General features: G+C 40.3%; 1 protein-coding gene across 3 annotated transcripts in view; it reads right to left on the bottom strand.

The window, feature by feature from the left end:
• The window catches only part of DIS3L2 (DIS3 like 3'-5' exoribonuclease 2), a 280,475-nt gene that overhangs the window by 138,168 nt on the left and 125,685 nt on the right, over window positions 1-16,622 (bottom strand). For all 3 annotated transcript variants that reach the window (XM_084638284.1, XM_084638283.1, XM_084638285.1), the window contains one exon: window positions 2,707-2,786. In XM_084638284.1, coding sequence (XP_084494410.1) covers window positions 2,707-2,786 — 80 coding nt within the window. The remainder of the gene's footprint in view (window positions 1-2,706; window positions 2,787-16,622) is intronic.

The raw sequence follows: 16,622 nt of genomic DNA, 5'->3' as shown, positions 1-16,622 counted from the left end.
CACGCTGTACAAGAGTTAGCTCCCAAAGTGGAGCTCTCATTGACGTACAGTTGAAAAGCGAGGCAGCTCTTAGAAAGCTTATGTCTGGATTAGAGGACAATCTGGCTCCTGCTTGGTGTCTCTGGTGAGCTGGAAATAGCTACCACTTGGATTTTAGAGTCTGATTTAGGCTCATATTAAGACTTTACTGTAAGACCTTCAATAACAATAAGCATATATATAAGTATATATATGTTGTTTGCCTTGACTGTAAATACCCATGATCATGATTTAGCACTAGGCCTTACCTATAGCCCGGCCCCTTGAGGATGCCACCTGTGGAATACAGATGTGTTAAAAACACATCCAAATCCCCTAATTTAATAGGTCCCTCTTAAATATCATGTAGCTAAATTTAATTTCTCTGGGCACTGCACTGAGCAGTGGTGGCCACCTATATTGGCTACAAGAACTGGGACCACCTTGGACAATGTGAGGCCACCTTCCTCGATTCTGATTTTTTAAAAATGTGATTGTACTGGAGAACATTGTGAACTGAAAGAAACAATCAGCTTTTGGCCATGGAAGACAGAGCATGACTGAAGCTGTGGCCTACTGTTTTCTTCATCTGGAATAAGACATCAGTAATTTCACTGGATCCTGGATGCAAATAGGTCCACTGATGGATAGGGGACCCACCCCCCTACTCTACTCATGGAGCTTGGGCTGTAAACACCACTCTCCTGGTCCCATCCGTTTCCTGCGTAGCCAGCTGTTGTGCCTGCCCAGACCAGACATGCTGCACTGGAAGCAGAGCTATCTAAATAAGATTGGTTCCAAGACCGATCCCTGAGGAACTCCACCAAATCTGAACCACTGTAGTATCCCCTTTAATCAGTTCCTTATCCATCCTCAATAGTAGGGCCACTCCCAGCCTGACGTGACTGATGGGTCATGTACCAAGCTGCAAGCAGGTACAAGACCCGTTGGAATGGATCTGCGGACTTTCCCTGAGAAGAAGAAATTCCAGTCTAGGTAGATATTCCCCTTAAATGCCTCTCCTGAACATCTTATGGATGAGGGAAATATGCAAACATGTAAACCAGGAGCTATTACATTGAATGGCTCAATGGAGCAGTTGCTTTTAAAATCCTTACAAATCTGATCAATACAGTCTCAATACAAAAGTGCTCAGAGTTCCACATTTTAGTTCTGAATGGACTGAAATTTGCAGTTTCACTATAAATTTACAGATGGTTCCAAAGACAATGAAGCAATAGTGTTAACAGAAGAGAGTCTGGACTTTTTGAAGATTATTTAAAAAATCTGCTTGTGTTTTGTGCAGACTGGTAGTAAGACAATATTGTTATTTAACTTTGCTTCAGAACTGCTAGCATACAATATAATTAAAAATAATTTTACTGGCCTCACATTTCCTTTCATCTGTGATCTTGTATCTCTGTTTTATTGCCCTGTTATAATACACTGTACCTTGGTCTGAATGACAGGAGAATTTATTGGCTGTGCTACTCAAAAGCAAACAAAAAACCTTCGTGGGAGACACAACTGCCAACAACCTTTTTTGGAATCATGTCTCTAACCTTCGTTACTGTGAATCATCACAGGATGATCACATCAGATGATCTCAAAGAAACAATATAGAGACTTTATTATCTGCATTAGTATGAATGTGATCATCATGCCATATTTCTAAATCAAATGCACTACGGAAGCTTTTCTGAATTAAACAGAACTCTCTCAAGTCCACCCGCTACTTGTCTGGCAGTGCAGGTATTCAAATGGAAAGCTCTAAAATTCAAATCTGCAGGATTTGGCAAATGGAACGTTTTGTTCTGCAGGTTTACTGTACAGGAGAACCTCAGAGTTACGAACACCTCGGGAATGGAGGTTGTACGTAACTCTGAAATGTGTGGAACTCTGAACAAGACATGATGGTGGTTCTTTCAAAAGTTTACAACTGAACATTGACTTAATACAGCTTTCAAAACTTTACTATGCAGAAGAAAAATGCTGCTTTCCCTTTATTTTTTTAGTAGTTTACATTTAACACAGTACTGTACTGTATTTCCTTTTCTTTTTTTTTTTTTCCATCTCTGCTGCTGCCTGATTGTTTACTTCCGGTTCCAAATGAAGCGTGTGGTTGACTGGTCACTTAGTAACTCTGGTGCTCGCGACTCTGAGGTTCTACCGTATAATAGTTTCAAGTCGAGACTAGGCAAAACAGAAAACTTAAAAGGCAAAAGTGAAATGCAAGTTCAAGAGGTACGAACTGCTCATATAAGTATTACAAGTTTTCCCGCACTAAATACCAAGAGGGAATTTCAGCCAAGAAGGACCTTGAAAAAGGTGTCATGTTCTTTTATCCAGGTACAGCGTATCCCAGATCATGCAGTTCTACTAAAACTTAAAACCCAAATGAGGCAGGCAGATATAACTCCCACGACGACCGAAGACAGATACAACTCAGATGAAGTTACATCTCTTATTATGACAGTCATGTTGGTTCCGTATATACCCATGCCAAGAGTTAAGAATACAGTTTAAAGAGTTCTGCTTTGAGGGCAATTAAAAGAAGAAAATAAAACTTCTTTAATACTCTACTCACATTTAAGAAGAACAGATCTGCATGGAAAATTAAACATGAATGTGTGTGCCAAATGCTAAAAATAAACACTGGGAGAGTATTTTGTAAGATACATGTCATACCATCAGGAAGTTGTTTGCAGGACAAGGCATCATCAAGGTCCCTGGCAGTTGATGGATCAATGGTGAAGATACATTCTTTCCTATCAACGAAAAAAGGGAACTTAACATCTTTTTTTGTTTTGCACCAGACACGCAGCCCACCAGAAAAGCCCAGCCAACAGTGAAGTTTTCAGGAGTAAAGCCATTGAAACATATCACATCTTCCAATCTAATTGTTTCTCCACCTTCAGAAATCCAGCATCCCTCAGAAAAAGGCATTTGGAATAATGGAACAATTAGAGGATGCTGACTTGTGTGACATTTTCCCCCCTTGGAACTGTTTGTTTTACAGCTTTCCCATCTAATTATCAATTTTCTTCCACAAAAGTACACAATCCATACCGCAAAGTTCTGCTGACTTCCATGGGGGTGAAAAGTCCTTCCTGCCCCAACTCCTTTTTGACAAAGTAGGACACAAAACTATGACAATTTTATACATTACTTTTTTTTAAACAGTGTTTACAAATAGCGAACTTTGGCATCGTGACTTGATACTGGAGTAAGTCATCTGAAGACAGGGAGTACAATGGAGCAGGAGACATTCCAAGTATTTGGCAGGGACGGAAGAGAGTGAGGGTACGTGAATGGAGGAGCTCACAGCACTTGAACATATCCAGCCTTTCAAAATTGACTAGCCCTGACACAAATCTGCTCATGTACTCTACTTCTCACGAATAATAATAAAAAAGAATGGTATTTAATTCTCCTGGGGCTAGTAGAATTTTGAAGGTTTTCCTTAGCTATTTGTTAACAGAAAGTACAGAGCAAGTGGGAATAAAAATGAAAGACTCGATGGCCATAATGGAATTATGAAAAGTTGATGGAAACAGACTAGTCTCCACATAAAATCCTGGAGCTTTCAGGAGCCCACTGGCAAAGCTGTATGTTGCCTGTAGAAAATACAAATCTGCAGATATATTCCAAACACAGCATATGTAAGTGCTCTGAATTCTCAGCATGCTGGGAACCTGTATTTCTTTAAGTACTGCACCCGAGTTGAGTAAAAGGAGATTGTCACCAGCTAGTAAAACTAAATTGAACATGAATAACCTTCATCTCTGTTGTTAAGTCCTGAATAAAGCCAGATGCCACATCCTCTCTAATGCCATGGACAAAGTTAGAGCAAAATGGAGTCTGCAAAACGTTTAAGACCCAAGCTGAAAGATCACAGAGTGAAATCAAGTGACACTGTTTGTTTGGTCTCAGTTCAGTCCTTAGTCAAGTGAACAGACACTGTACTGTAAAGTGGTTTATGCAGTCATACATGCTATAGCGAGACTAGTGTGCATCTCTAGGAAAAATGGGCTCTGAAAAAGATTTGAATCAGCGTGAACCTCAGAGAAAGTTAGAGAAGGAAGTGGATGCTAGGTCAGCTAACTAGAATTAGCTAATCAATTTTTTAGCACTCAGAGGCCTCAGTTAAGACTGGAGACCCACTGAGGTAGGCGTCATACAAACACATTAGAAGGTGCAGTCCCTGTCTCAAAGAGCTTACAACTACTATACAGAATCTGTATAATACCTTCTGTCGATAGACAGAGTCATATATCAATAGTAGTGGAATTATAAAAATACCAGAAATGGGAAATAAATCTAGGTAGGCAGCAGGTTTGTTCCAAGAGAGATAAGACAGAACACAGCGTCTGACTTCAAGAACCATTACATATTAAAGAGCAGTTTGGCAGAGTACACTAGCGAGCTGTAAGCTGAAGCCTAGGGCTTGAATGCCCAACAAATGAATCATTTTAAATTCCTACGTCAAGGGCCCCCTTCAGTAGGGGCTGAACGAACTACGGCAAACTTCCTGTAATGCACATGGACTGGGGCAGGGATCCAACTGCAGACCGTTCTGGGGCATGCGGTGGGGTGGGTGCTATAGCATAGTTTTCTTCCCAGTATAATCTTAAGAATGAGCGCAAACCCCACATACCCCACGCTGAGAAAGTGAGGCTGCTGAGGGACAGAGACTGATTCTCGTAGCTATCTCCTTTTTGGCCAGTTTCTCTCTTCAAATCAGTAAGTCTCAGTTCACTGATGCTACTCCCAGTAGGAGATGCACAGCTGAGAAGCACGTGGTTTATTAAATTGCAAGAAGTGTGTGGTTAGTTAAGGGAGGAAGGGATGGATTACATTTACATCTAAAGGAATATTGCCAAACATACACAGAGATTAAACCGTACAAGTGTCATGTGAATTTAGAAGCTTCAAAATCTACGCATGTGCACACACACAGCTCTGTGTATTTCTAGCACACTCATTACTGTAGTTCTTAGCTGTTACTGGTAGTATCTATTGCTATTTGTCTGATATTAGCATAAATTTGTGCAATTCTGCCAAACATACTAAGGAAATTTCTAATGCGCCGAACTTCCATTAGCCTTTGAAAATCTCCCCCAATACATTAGTTTTCTCATCCTACAGCAAACCTGCCTAATTCTCAGATAAATGTTCACTTTTGATCCTTTATTACATATATCCAAAGAAATTGGAAATAACTAATGATACTGGAAGATGCAAGATCTTCTAAACTGCACTGATTTTGATCTGCTTACAGTCCAGCTATCCAGCACCATAAATCAACCAATGTAATGACCTACAAACCATCTTGCTTTCATAAATACATACTCCTTACATTAAAAATCCATCAATGCATGGAATTTCAAGTGATCTCATTCCAAGGAACAGTTCTTACATAATGTCCCTATTTACCATTCTTCGAAGAATCACGTATGTACAGTGCAAGCAAACCCGCCACGTATACGAATATGCCACGTGCTTGCCTGCCTGGTAAGGCACGGGGTCATAGGTAAGCAGGTACTTACTGTAAGTATCCCAGAGAGACAGCTATCATATATAATCTTACTTTTTCAGGGCATTTAATCTAAGATAGAAGACAACACTGACCTGAAACCAACTGCCCACTTTACACTGACAAGGTTTAAAGGACGGGATTAAGAGTTTCTTAAATCCAAGTACGTTTCTTCTTATTTCAATGGAATAGATAGTTTATTCCAGCTGTTTTGGGCTGCAACCACAAATGTGCGCCACCCATAGCGATTTGTAGCTCTAGGCAGTTTAAAAATTAATAGACTGGTTTCAACAAAGTGCACATTTGCAGTCTGCATTGGAAAGAAGGGAACATAAATATGCCACTGCCAAACTCTGAATACATTTATACAATGTAGCAACTAATGGAGCTGCCTTGCTTTCAGACACTTGGCCAATGAAATCTATTGTAGGGGTCAAGGGTGGGGCCCGAGTTCATGAGAACACAAAGCAGCAGGGATTGTTGTATATACTTCCAGCCTCTGTAGTGCTACCATAGATGCATTTCATATGCTAGATCACCAGCATCCAGGATAAACATTCGCTACTGCTGAGCAACCTGCTTCCTTGCAAAAGCTAGCCTGATACAAGGCTCCCAGAGTGAGGTATTTATCCTTATATAGGTCAAAATGAAGGCACCCCTTACAAGCAGCCATGTGCGGTACAGTTAGGATTTTTTTAACAACATGTTCAAAATGGGAGGGGGGGGTTAACTACTCAAGGGATCTGAACCTGGAGCCTTTCAATGAGAGTTTTGCCCTGTGCAAAGATTATGGGGGTCAGAGAAAGTCTCTGAACAAGCAATATGATGCAAAAAGTTCCACAGAATAAGGGCTAGGTGGACAAAGTCATGGATCCAAGTAGCCAAGAGGCAAGCATATGGTATACTGGGCCTACATTCTGAAGCAAGCACCTCTGACTTTGTGGTATGGGAGTGCTCACATTTTATCACAAACTGATGCTTCTGTAGCAGGATAGGAGGCATAGAAAGTCTTTAAACTGAATTCTGCATAACAGTGACTGCATTATTCACGTAATAAAGAAAACTTCTGGTTTTGATTTTTATCATTACAGGCAGCTGCAGGAGCCAGTACTGCAAAAAAACAGAGGCCCAATTACAGCATTTACAGTCCTTCTATCGTCCATTGACCTATATACTGACTGAAGGGATGGGGCTTCAATCAAAGGACAGATATAATCTCTACTATCTCCTCCGATTCCTTCAACCAGCCAACACCACCCTACTCTATACTGTGCTTCAACTAGCTCTCTCTCACCCAGAAGTCTCAGTCACTTCAAGACACTGAAAAAGACACCATCTGGATCTGTTGAAACAGGCAAGGTACAGTGTCACCAGCATACCAATAGTACTGCAAACTAAATAATGTTACTCCTTGGCACGTGGTTCCTATGGCCCTACATACGCTGAAAGTGAAGGGTGACAGACTGGACCCCTGCAACACCTGACATAAACCACTGCCAAGTGGAGATAAGAAATTGCTCATTGCTCCTCTTGGATTGACGAGAAAAGCCACTCAGACTCCTCCATGTGTCCCTGCCAGAGCCCACCTGTAATGATACCTCCTCCATAGGCCATGGTACAATAGCTCCCAAAAGGGTCAGACCATGAGCTCCCTGTAACCAGTGAGTGACGGCAAAACCAACCTATGGTAGGTTTTTATTAACAAAACTCAGAGCAGCAGCAATTTCCATGCACCTGTCAAGGAAGAGCCTGTTTAAGTGCAAGCAAATATTATGGCTACATGCACATGCAATAACGTTTATCACTAACTAATACAAATTGGGTGCTGCCCTCCAGCTCCTGGCAGGCTGCCAAAGCGGTCCTGTGGGCTGCAAAATTTGGCCATCCTTCCGTAAAAAATCCCAAAGGAACAATCTCTTCTTGTCATTACACCTAATAAAAATCTGTTTTATTCATTTTAAAACGTCAAAACATACTTTATAAAAGTAACAAGATGTTCCAGAAGTGTTCGTTCCAACATACACACCACTTGGTTAGCTAAAGGAAACTGGTTTAGGAGATATAGACATGCATGGAGTTGAGAGCTTTTCTGGTCTTCATGCTGAAAAGGGCTAGAGATAAATGGGTGTGCCTTTAAAGAACCCCCAATTTTGCTGCACTGACTGAAGACCAACATCTCAGGGTGGAAAATTACTCTATACAGGAGCTCCTTCATCCAAAACATATGTTGAACACAGCCTTGTAGAAGCATACTCACTCTGGCATCTAGCTTTTGTTGATGGAAGAATAGAATCTCTTTCTTCCATCTTCCTCGTGGAGAGATGTGGCGAGTCTATGATGCATCTGGACCAGAAAATTCCTGTGACAATTTGGTAAGGCTGGTGCCACAGATCCCACTGGGTCTATTATGAAATTCTTAATGAAAGGTCAGAAGGTGAACATGCACTGAGCCTGTCATCACCACACAGCTCTTCTTGCATATGATGAGTGCCCATGCGAGTTCCTATAGTACTAGAGGGAGGCTGACTAACCACCACTCCCAGCCAAAGTGGAAGACAGCAATGCCACAGGAGAGGTTTGCAAACTAGTTCCTTCTACACTATTCAAAATCAAACTCCAGGAGAAAACCTGCCAGAATACAGAGCTTAAGTTTATAAAATAGTAATGCAAATGTGCACACAGAGACTCTGGTATAATCAATCCCACTTTATGGAAAAGCTAATTAAGTGCAGTTTCAGACTGCACAGTTCAAAAAGACTTATTAAAGCAGACTAATTAAAGCAGAGCAGTCAGTCATTTTACTTTTAACATTTTTCTTTTAATAGGAGCTAGAAAAACAGGCTAATGAAGTACTGGAGGTAAGATTAGCACATTATTGGTCAGTCGGTGCTATCATGGTCATTGAAACATTCAAAGTCCACAGAACAAAAACAGTTTTTGTTCTGGGATGGTTTTTTTTAAGCAAACAAGTGTATTCATACAACAAGGTCTGCAAGTTTCAGAGGAGAAATCATTCTTTTTATTGTATATTTGGGGCTGAAAGATCAGGTACAATACATCATAATCAAATTAGCTTTTCGCTCAGCTAAAACATTCAGAGTTCAACAGATCTGTTAAAGTTATTAACCATTAAATAGAAACATCTGTGAACCATGGTGACTACCAGTCCTAGGAGTCAATGCTCCATCTTCATTCCAGTGGAAGAATGCTTAGATCAAAAGGAAGCATTGTATGTCGTAACCTATGGCCTCCACAGGTATTAAAGGTGTGGCTCCTGGCAAACTGCTAATGGGGACTATGGTTGGGCAAAGTTTGGGTGTTCCCAATGAGATTTTCAGTACGAGTAACTTGATGCTCCTGAAGGAGAGAAGTGACAGTTTGTACATGCTATAAATATCAGTTGAATTAAATGTTAAAGTGCTGCCATGCAAGCCCTTCTAAAAACAAAGGAACTGTTTCCTCGATCTATAGTGTGGTTGGATAAGCCAGCCAGGTGGAGGCAGTGAGTCTCTGTCATTTCTTTAATAAATTAAGGCCAAGAAATGGCCATTGCTAGGTTACGATTTAGAGAACTGCATGTACCTGGAAGAGCATTAGAAAGCCCTAAAGGAACCAAGAAGTTCTATTCCTAAGCAGAAGAGCTAACAATTTACAGAAGTCTTAGAAACTAAAAGGAAATTGGGACTTTGTTATCCTAGTAACTACTGGAGACAGACAATGGAGAGAGTGGAGCTGCAATTAAGCAAAAAACTGACAGAACAAACCAACATAGTCAGCTTAGCACAGTGGTTTCCAAACTTGATTTGCGGCTTCTTCAGGGTAAGCCCCTAGTAGGCTGCGAGATGCTTTGTTTACCTGAGCGACTGCAGGTACGGCTGCTTGCAGCTCCCAATGGCTGCGGTTTGCCACTGGCTTAGCAGCTTCCACATCATTATTACATATGGCAGATAGTAGTTGAAGGAAGCAATGGAGCAGCCTGATACAATCCCTCAGATATTAAGCCCCTTCTGGAGCATATGCTTGAATTCAGGTCCCTCCAGGCAAGTCATTTAAGTTACTTGATGATTCCCTGGGCTTTGCCCCAAAGCGAGTATTCTTGATACAAAATCTATTACGCAGCCTTCAATAATACTTACTGTCTGTTTTAGGAAAAATAATTCCCTCCCCCAACTGGTTGTAAAATGAAACAAGGAATTTATTAGGAGCTTCAGTATATGCCTATCCATCAGAAAGACAGATGGAATTCATAACCACAGGTTTCAAATACACACACTGTTCAAATAGTAAAGATTCAGACACAGTTAGTATGTGGCTATATCCAAAGGCATACCGGAGGCTAACAAATCTAGGGAGCGCCTATGCTTTGTGTCTACAGGTCACACAATCATACTAACCTCCTTTCTTCAACAGGTCTTGAAGCACCTGTGTGAAACTTCTGCAGAAGCACTATGGATTTCAGAAAAGACAAGACTTCATAGAATCATAGAATATCAGGGTTGGAAGGGACCTCAGGAGGTCATCTAGTCCAACCCCCTGCTCAAAGCAACTTGGGTCAAACTTGTGTCAATGCAGTTGGCTGTTAGAGGTGAGAAGGTAATTGACCATCATTTTGTTTATTAAAGTTCAGATTTTGTAGGCCTTGTTTAAACTTTAATATGTCAACACTAAGACATTTACAATAGAGTGACTGCATGTCTAGACTCTTGCATCACATTTACATTCTTCCTCTTTAGATTGTCTTGCTCTCTTCACTTTGTGAATACATACAATAGGTTGGTGCTGGTGGAATTCACTTCAGCATCCTGGTTTATCCCTATTAACTTGAACTCAGTGCTGACATTTTAAAATTTACCAGTAAAGACATTTTTAAAATCTTGCAGATCTTCAGAGTCATCTGTAGGACCCTGCCAAGCTGTGTCTTGGAAAAAGTTAAGCAGACATCATTCTTCAGGTCTGGAAACAGTCATTCTAATTTGGGATGAGGTACCCCAGTGTTGTCAACTCACTCCAGTGAAAGCTACAAACATTTTTTCACACAACAGTCTAATTGTTATGGCAACCACCAAAATGAACCTCATTTTTCAGTCACAAGTCAACACAACTAGAATACAGTGCCTATGTAGGTTTCTTATAAAATACCAATAAGCACAGGACCCATTCCTAGAGACATTCATCACTCAAACGGATATAAAGTACTCTCTTTCAAAAAAGGAATTTCAGACAATGGTAATTGTCTGAACCTCTTTAGTACTTCACCACCCGACTCCCAAAGACATCGCTGTGTCAGTTGCAGTGCGCTACTTCATTTATCACTCTAAGTATGGGTAGATTTCAGTTAAAAATCTGGAACAACTGTTTACAAGACAGGATCTAAAAAGGAATATTTTCACAGGAGAAGCAAGCACCAGAAGCATCTCAAATGAGCCTCTGACGGCACCTTAGGATACTTTGGAAAAGAGACACACTTGCAAAAGTAACTCTATAACTTTTTCTTTGTACACTTAAATGAACACTGCAAAATGAACTAATTATACGGGAGTAAAAAGAAAGACTACATTACCCCAATCCACCGTGGCACAAGCTCCCAAGAATCCACTCCCACAAGTAAACACACATCAGAAGTATCCTCTTTATATGTCAACCCAGTGCTGGTCTTTACATTTTTCATGTTTATTCTTTAGCTAAAGCCTTGCCTCAGCTGATTCAAGTCAAAACGGAAGGCTTACAATGACCCCTAATGTATTACACAACAGCCGTAATAAACATTTTAATTTTCATAGAACAGTGCTCCTTGGTTTGCCAAACCAGGACTAATTTCAGCTATTTACTTATGGCTTCAGCGTAAGATGAGCAAAGTTCTCTGATCTGATGACAAAAAGTAAACCATTTAAAAAGCCATGGCATATAGAAGAGACCACTATTTAAATGCCTATTTAAATTTCTACAAGTCATGCTATAATTGTGCCTCAAGTACATGAAGCTTTCTGCCCCACCTTTATCCCATAGAAGAATGAGAGCAGGAGTGTAATTGAAAACACACTTTCATCATGTAAACTTCTTTAATCATAGACTCTCAGAAGCTAGAAACGGAAAAGACGTTAGGTCATCCATCTCCCATGGGCCAGTGCTGGATTGTTCTCTGTGTATGCACGTACTTTGTCCAGTCTAGAGTTTTCAGCGTCTTAAGCAGTGGGGTTTCCAACATGCCCGTGGGAGTCTATGATGCAGTCTAATTTAGGATGAACAACAGAAAAGGTTTCCTCTCTTAGTTTTAACCCAGTTGTCCTAGTAATATCTCTTTCTACCAACCTAAATAATTCCTATCCCGCCATAGTGATTCATATATTTGTTAGCCATTAAGCATCATTCAAGCATCTAGCCTCTTTGTTAATACACATATAACAGCTAAGCTTTCCCTGTAAGTCAATCCCTTCAGCCCCCTGGTTATTTTTATTACTCAAATGTTTGAACTACATCTCGCTTCTCTGTATCATTGTGATATGGAGGTGAGGTGGAATTTTAAAGGAAGTTCTTAAAGTCATACAATAACAAATGTCTTTTACACCCTCCATATTGTGGGTTTGGTTTTCTTTTACATGACTGTGGATATAAGAACTCAAGGAGTAGGAATCAATCATCAAGAAGCAGTTTGATAAATCAGCTACATCGGAGAAGACACCTAGGACTTTTCTTCTGCACAGTAAACTGAACAAATCTCAAGCAACTAAACTGAGAACCAGAATTGGGGGGAAAGGAAAAGAGGAGTATATTCCACCAGAGTATATTCTAGTGATTCCATCAGCATCTGTGACATGGCCCATAGAACTGGTCTATGTCAGCCTGTGCCACAAGGTAGAACCTAAAGTTACTCAACAAAATGAGGACCAGCCAACAAAGGCAGGAGTAAAGAGGGGACATAAAGAGAGCACTGGTCTCTCTGCCTTAGCAGGTGTGGGGTTGTGAGTCCTTATAAACTCCCAACCCAGACGTTGGGATCTAGATAGGCCCTTGCTCATTGCTCCAAAAGTTCAGCGTTTGTGCGCATCCTCCAAGGGAAGCTCCATACACAGCGTACCAGAATGAGAACCCATAATGAAAAAATGGTTCCTTGTAACAAACAGTTTGTCGTGCCTTTGGTTAACCTGTCATTATGAAAAGGGAAATAATGCATCATCTGATCAAGAATTGTGAAGAAATTGTTTTCTGTATGGTGGTGACAGATGCCAATTTCAGCCAACACTTTCAAGGCTAGATGTCTGAACTCTGGCTCCTCAACCCATATTTAGATATTTCACCAAAAGTGGCCTGATTTTCAGAGAGGCAAAGCATGAACGCATGCCTCTGAAGTTAATGGGAGCTGCAGCTACTCAGCTCTTTTGAACATCAGGGCACTTTAATTACGTATCTAAATACAGATTTAGCAGCATAACCTTAAACACCCAGATTTGAGAACTGTGGCCTTAAAGGGCTGGTTTTTCTCCCTCTAAAACCCCCATTGAAGCCTCACGATCTACCACTGAAAGTCCAACAAGAACGGACCTGTTCCCAAATAGACTTGAACTGACTGGATTCCATGCCCCCTGCATTGTTCTTTACAGAAAATATTCAGCTGTACAGACACAATGAAACATGGATAACGTTCAAAGTTCAGTGTGATGACAAGCCTCTCAGGCAAACCATTCCCCACTCAATGAGCTTTGATTTGTTCTTTATGCGACCAGAGCCCACTGATGGGAAATAACCCGACAATCCACCAATTCCCATGCAATAGTGTGCTTTTACAGCTATGCTTCCAACAGCTTACGTTGCCTCCGTTAAACACCCACCCCACCCCGCATTTCTAGCGCAATATGCCAATCCCAGGTCGCAACATGTGATAGCAACCACTGCATGTCATTTAGTAAGAAATTAAGCTACCACGCTACTGGTTTTTTTTCCCTGTGCAAGCGTAGGTTAGAAAAAAAGCAACGTATACAGGGAACAAGCTCTGACGAAGTCAGCTAATGAGCTTAACCACATCATGGTGACAAGAACACATATCTGTGCATCACTAAAAGTTTATTTATTCAGCTCCATTAGGCGCATCTTCTAATACTGGTTTATTCACATTGGTTCCGGAGGGACATTGTTCCCCAGCCCAGCACAGTAGAAGAGATAGCATGGTGACGGGCACTGTAAAGAACAACCTAGAGTAGATACAGTGTCTTTTGCAACTGGCTTTGCTAGCTATGCGCTAAACTGTGATCACCACTGAGTAACACCTTGTGCTCCTCAAATCATCCTACTGATTTCAGTGGGGATACATGCGGAATAAGCTGCTGCTCAGCATGAGAAAGGAAACATAATCTAGTCCTATGTGTCTTTCCACAGTATCTCAGGATGGCAGACTCAGATTTGCAGCAATGCTTACACATTTATTAAACATGCCATTTGTCAGGTTCCTTAAGAAACCCGGGCATTTTTACATATTCTATTACAGTAGGATAAGTCTTGCTCTAATTATACTTAATGCAAGCTTTCTGTGGTGGAAAATCTCCAGGGAAAATTGTTTAATAATGTTTTATCTGATTTATACCCTTTTCAAAGGCTTAAGTCTTCCACCTGCCCAGAAGAGCCAACTGTCTCACAGTCTACTCTTCTTCCTACTCACCAGGCACTTTGCTGGGAGCAGAATGCTGCCATTTTTACCATCAGCTCTAATTTTATCAACCAACAATCTACTTGGGCATGCACGGTTAAGAGTCTGCTATTAAGTCTTTAACATAAACACTGCTAATCCGTATTACTATCTGCACCATTCCTCAACCGCGACACAAATAGTGGGCAGAATTGCTATGTAGGAACTGTTCTGTTGCCAGTGGTTTCCAATTACAAACAGTGCTAAGAACAGAGCCTCCCTGTTCAGAATAGAACATAAAGACAAGAGAGAGCACCTCCTCTGTTTCTACTTCTCCTATCAAAGAACGGAAGGATGCAATTGTTGTTAAGAAGCAATTAAAGTTACTATTTACTCTGAAAAACCTTAGTAACTGTCGGTAGCTATAGAGTACCTCTGAGGACATCACAACTTATGGTCAACAGATATCATGCCTTGAAATATCTCAAAATATTAACTCTATGTGCTAGGAATTATTCTGGGGAAGTTCTATGGCCTGTGTTCAGAATCTATGTGAATCTAAGTCATACTGTTGAGGGTTTTCATTTGTAAGAACAGCATTTCATTAACTCTGCTCATCAGGAAACAAAATAATCATTAATTGTTCAATGACAACTTGAATGGCCTCTCACTTCTGTGCATTGGCTCCCCAGGTTGTTGCTTTGCAGGGCCCGAAATATTCAGTATTAGCATCGGTGCTGCAATTTTGCTTACAAGACAACGTTACAGAGTTAGTTGGGGTGGAAAACGAAAATTTCTGCTCTTCAGACGATTCATCTTGCAGATATTTCAGTGTTTCTTTCTCTGCTCAGTATTTTTAGCTCATTGTTTTCTATTTTGGCAGCTGAGAAACTGCAGTTTGTAATTTTACCTCCAGCTTCATATTTCTTCTTAAAAGTGAATACAATGTCCTGTTTATAATAATAAAATCACTAGTTGGCAGGATGACATCAAATGGAAAAAAAGAGAAAGCAACTGGAAAATTTAGAGCAAGCAATTTTAAGAGCCAAGTTTCGCATTTGTAATGGTCCAGCGGAGGTCACTGGACTCACTTGTTATTAGGCGAATGGTAAAGAAATAGATATCCTCAAGTTCTTCCATGTTAGACTATATAAACCATCTCTAGTTCAACGAGGGTTAGAGCTTTCCAAAAGAGTGACGTTATACATTTTCCACAGTAACACTAACAACGGGAGAAGAGATTCATGCAAAAGGCAGAATTGCTCTGCAAAGAACAGCCTTTTTTCTCTCTCCAATATTTAGGTTTTTGTTTCCCACTATGATCGGACTTTCCTGGCTTTGGTTTCTTGTCCCAGTTTAGCAGTAAAAGAAACAAAAAGATATGAATGAAATTAGAAACATTTGGAACAAGCCTTAGAAATAGCTTTTAGGTTTCTTAGATTTTTGGCTAAACCTCTTCAAATGGTTTCCTCCTCTCCTCCCCTCACTGCAGCACCCACCTCTGAAATTTGAATGTCCTTGTTTGCTCTGACCCTCTTCTTTTCACTAGTGATGTTTTGTACCACACAGGTGAAACACTCAGCATAAAGCAAACAAGGAAATGAAATGTACAGGCTGAAGTAAGGGAGAAGACCAGAAAATGGCTAGAAGTATGTCATTTCAGAATTGGCCTCTGCCACACCACTCTTCCAGTCTCACTGTTTCTTTTAAATAGCAAACCAAGCATTCCTCTTTTCTAATTTAGTTCCAGTCAATCTGAGAGACAGAGAAGGGGAAAAAGGGAATTCTGATCCTAATTGTGTTTACAGATTCTGGAACACACATTTCATAAACTATACTGGTCAAATACCATAAAATCCAAGCTCTCTATTGAACACGGCAGTTGTCAGTACACAATGATAACACTTCATCATCATCTAGCACTTTTCATTATAGGACCTCAATGTCCTTTGAAAACCATTAGTTACAGCACCTATGAAATATTTGTCTCATTTTACAAATGAATAAAATGAAATAGAGAGAGATCATGAGGTTGCCCAGAACACTATAGTGACTTAGTAGCAGCAGAGATGGGAATTTAACCTATAACAGCAGGAAATTTTATAACTGTCTAAGGATTTTGCGTATAAGTTACTATTAAAATATTTTAAAAAACTTTTTTGATAAATTATTGGACGGAGGAAAAAACTGATCTCCTTGAAGAGAATACATGAAAGATATAGGATAGTTCAGTAAAGCAAGTCCCTAAACACGGTAACAGTACACCTTTTGTAAAGATGAAACTTTTAGGAAGCTGGGGAAATATATTTACAAGATAGCATAGACTAGTAAAATCATTCCTTTACACTGATCAGTGTTAACATCCTCTACGGATTGGTATGACCCATTGCTTTATTTTGACCTAAAGCCATGTTCACAATCTTTCCTTTGTGTGAGATTCCTTTTAGCTAA

The sequence above is a fragment of the Lepidochelys olivacea genome, assembly GCF_965140295.1.
Source record: "Lepidochelys olivacea isolate rLepOli2 genome assembly, chromosome: 9".
Lineage (NCBI taxonomy): Eukaryota > Metazoa > Chordata > Testudines > Cheloniidae > Lepidochelys > Lepidochelys olivacea.
Note: the sequence above shows the minus strand (reverse complement) of the source record. Positions and strands in the feature narration are given on the sequence as shown.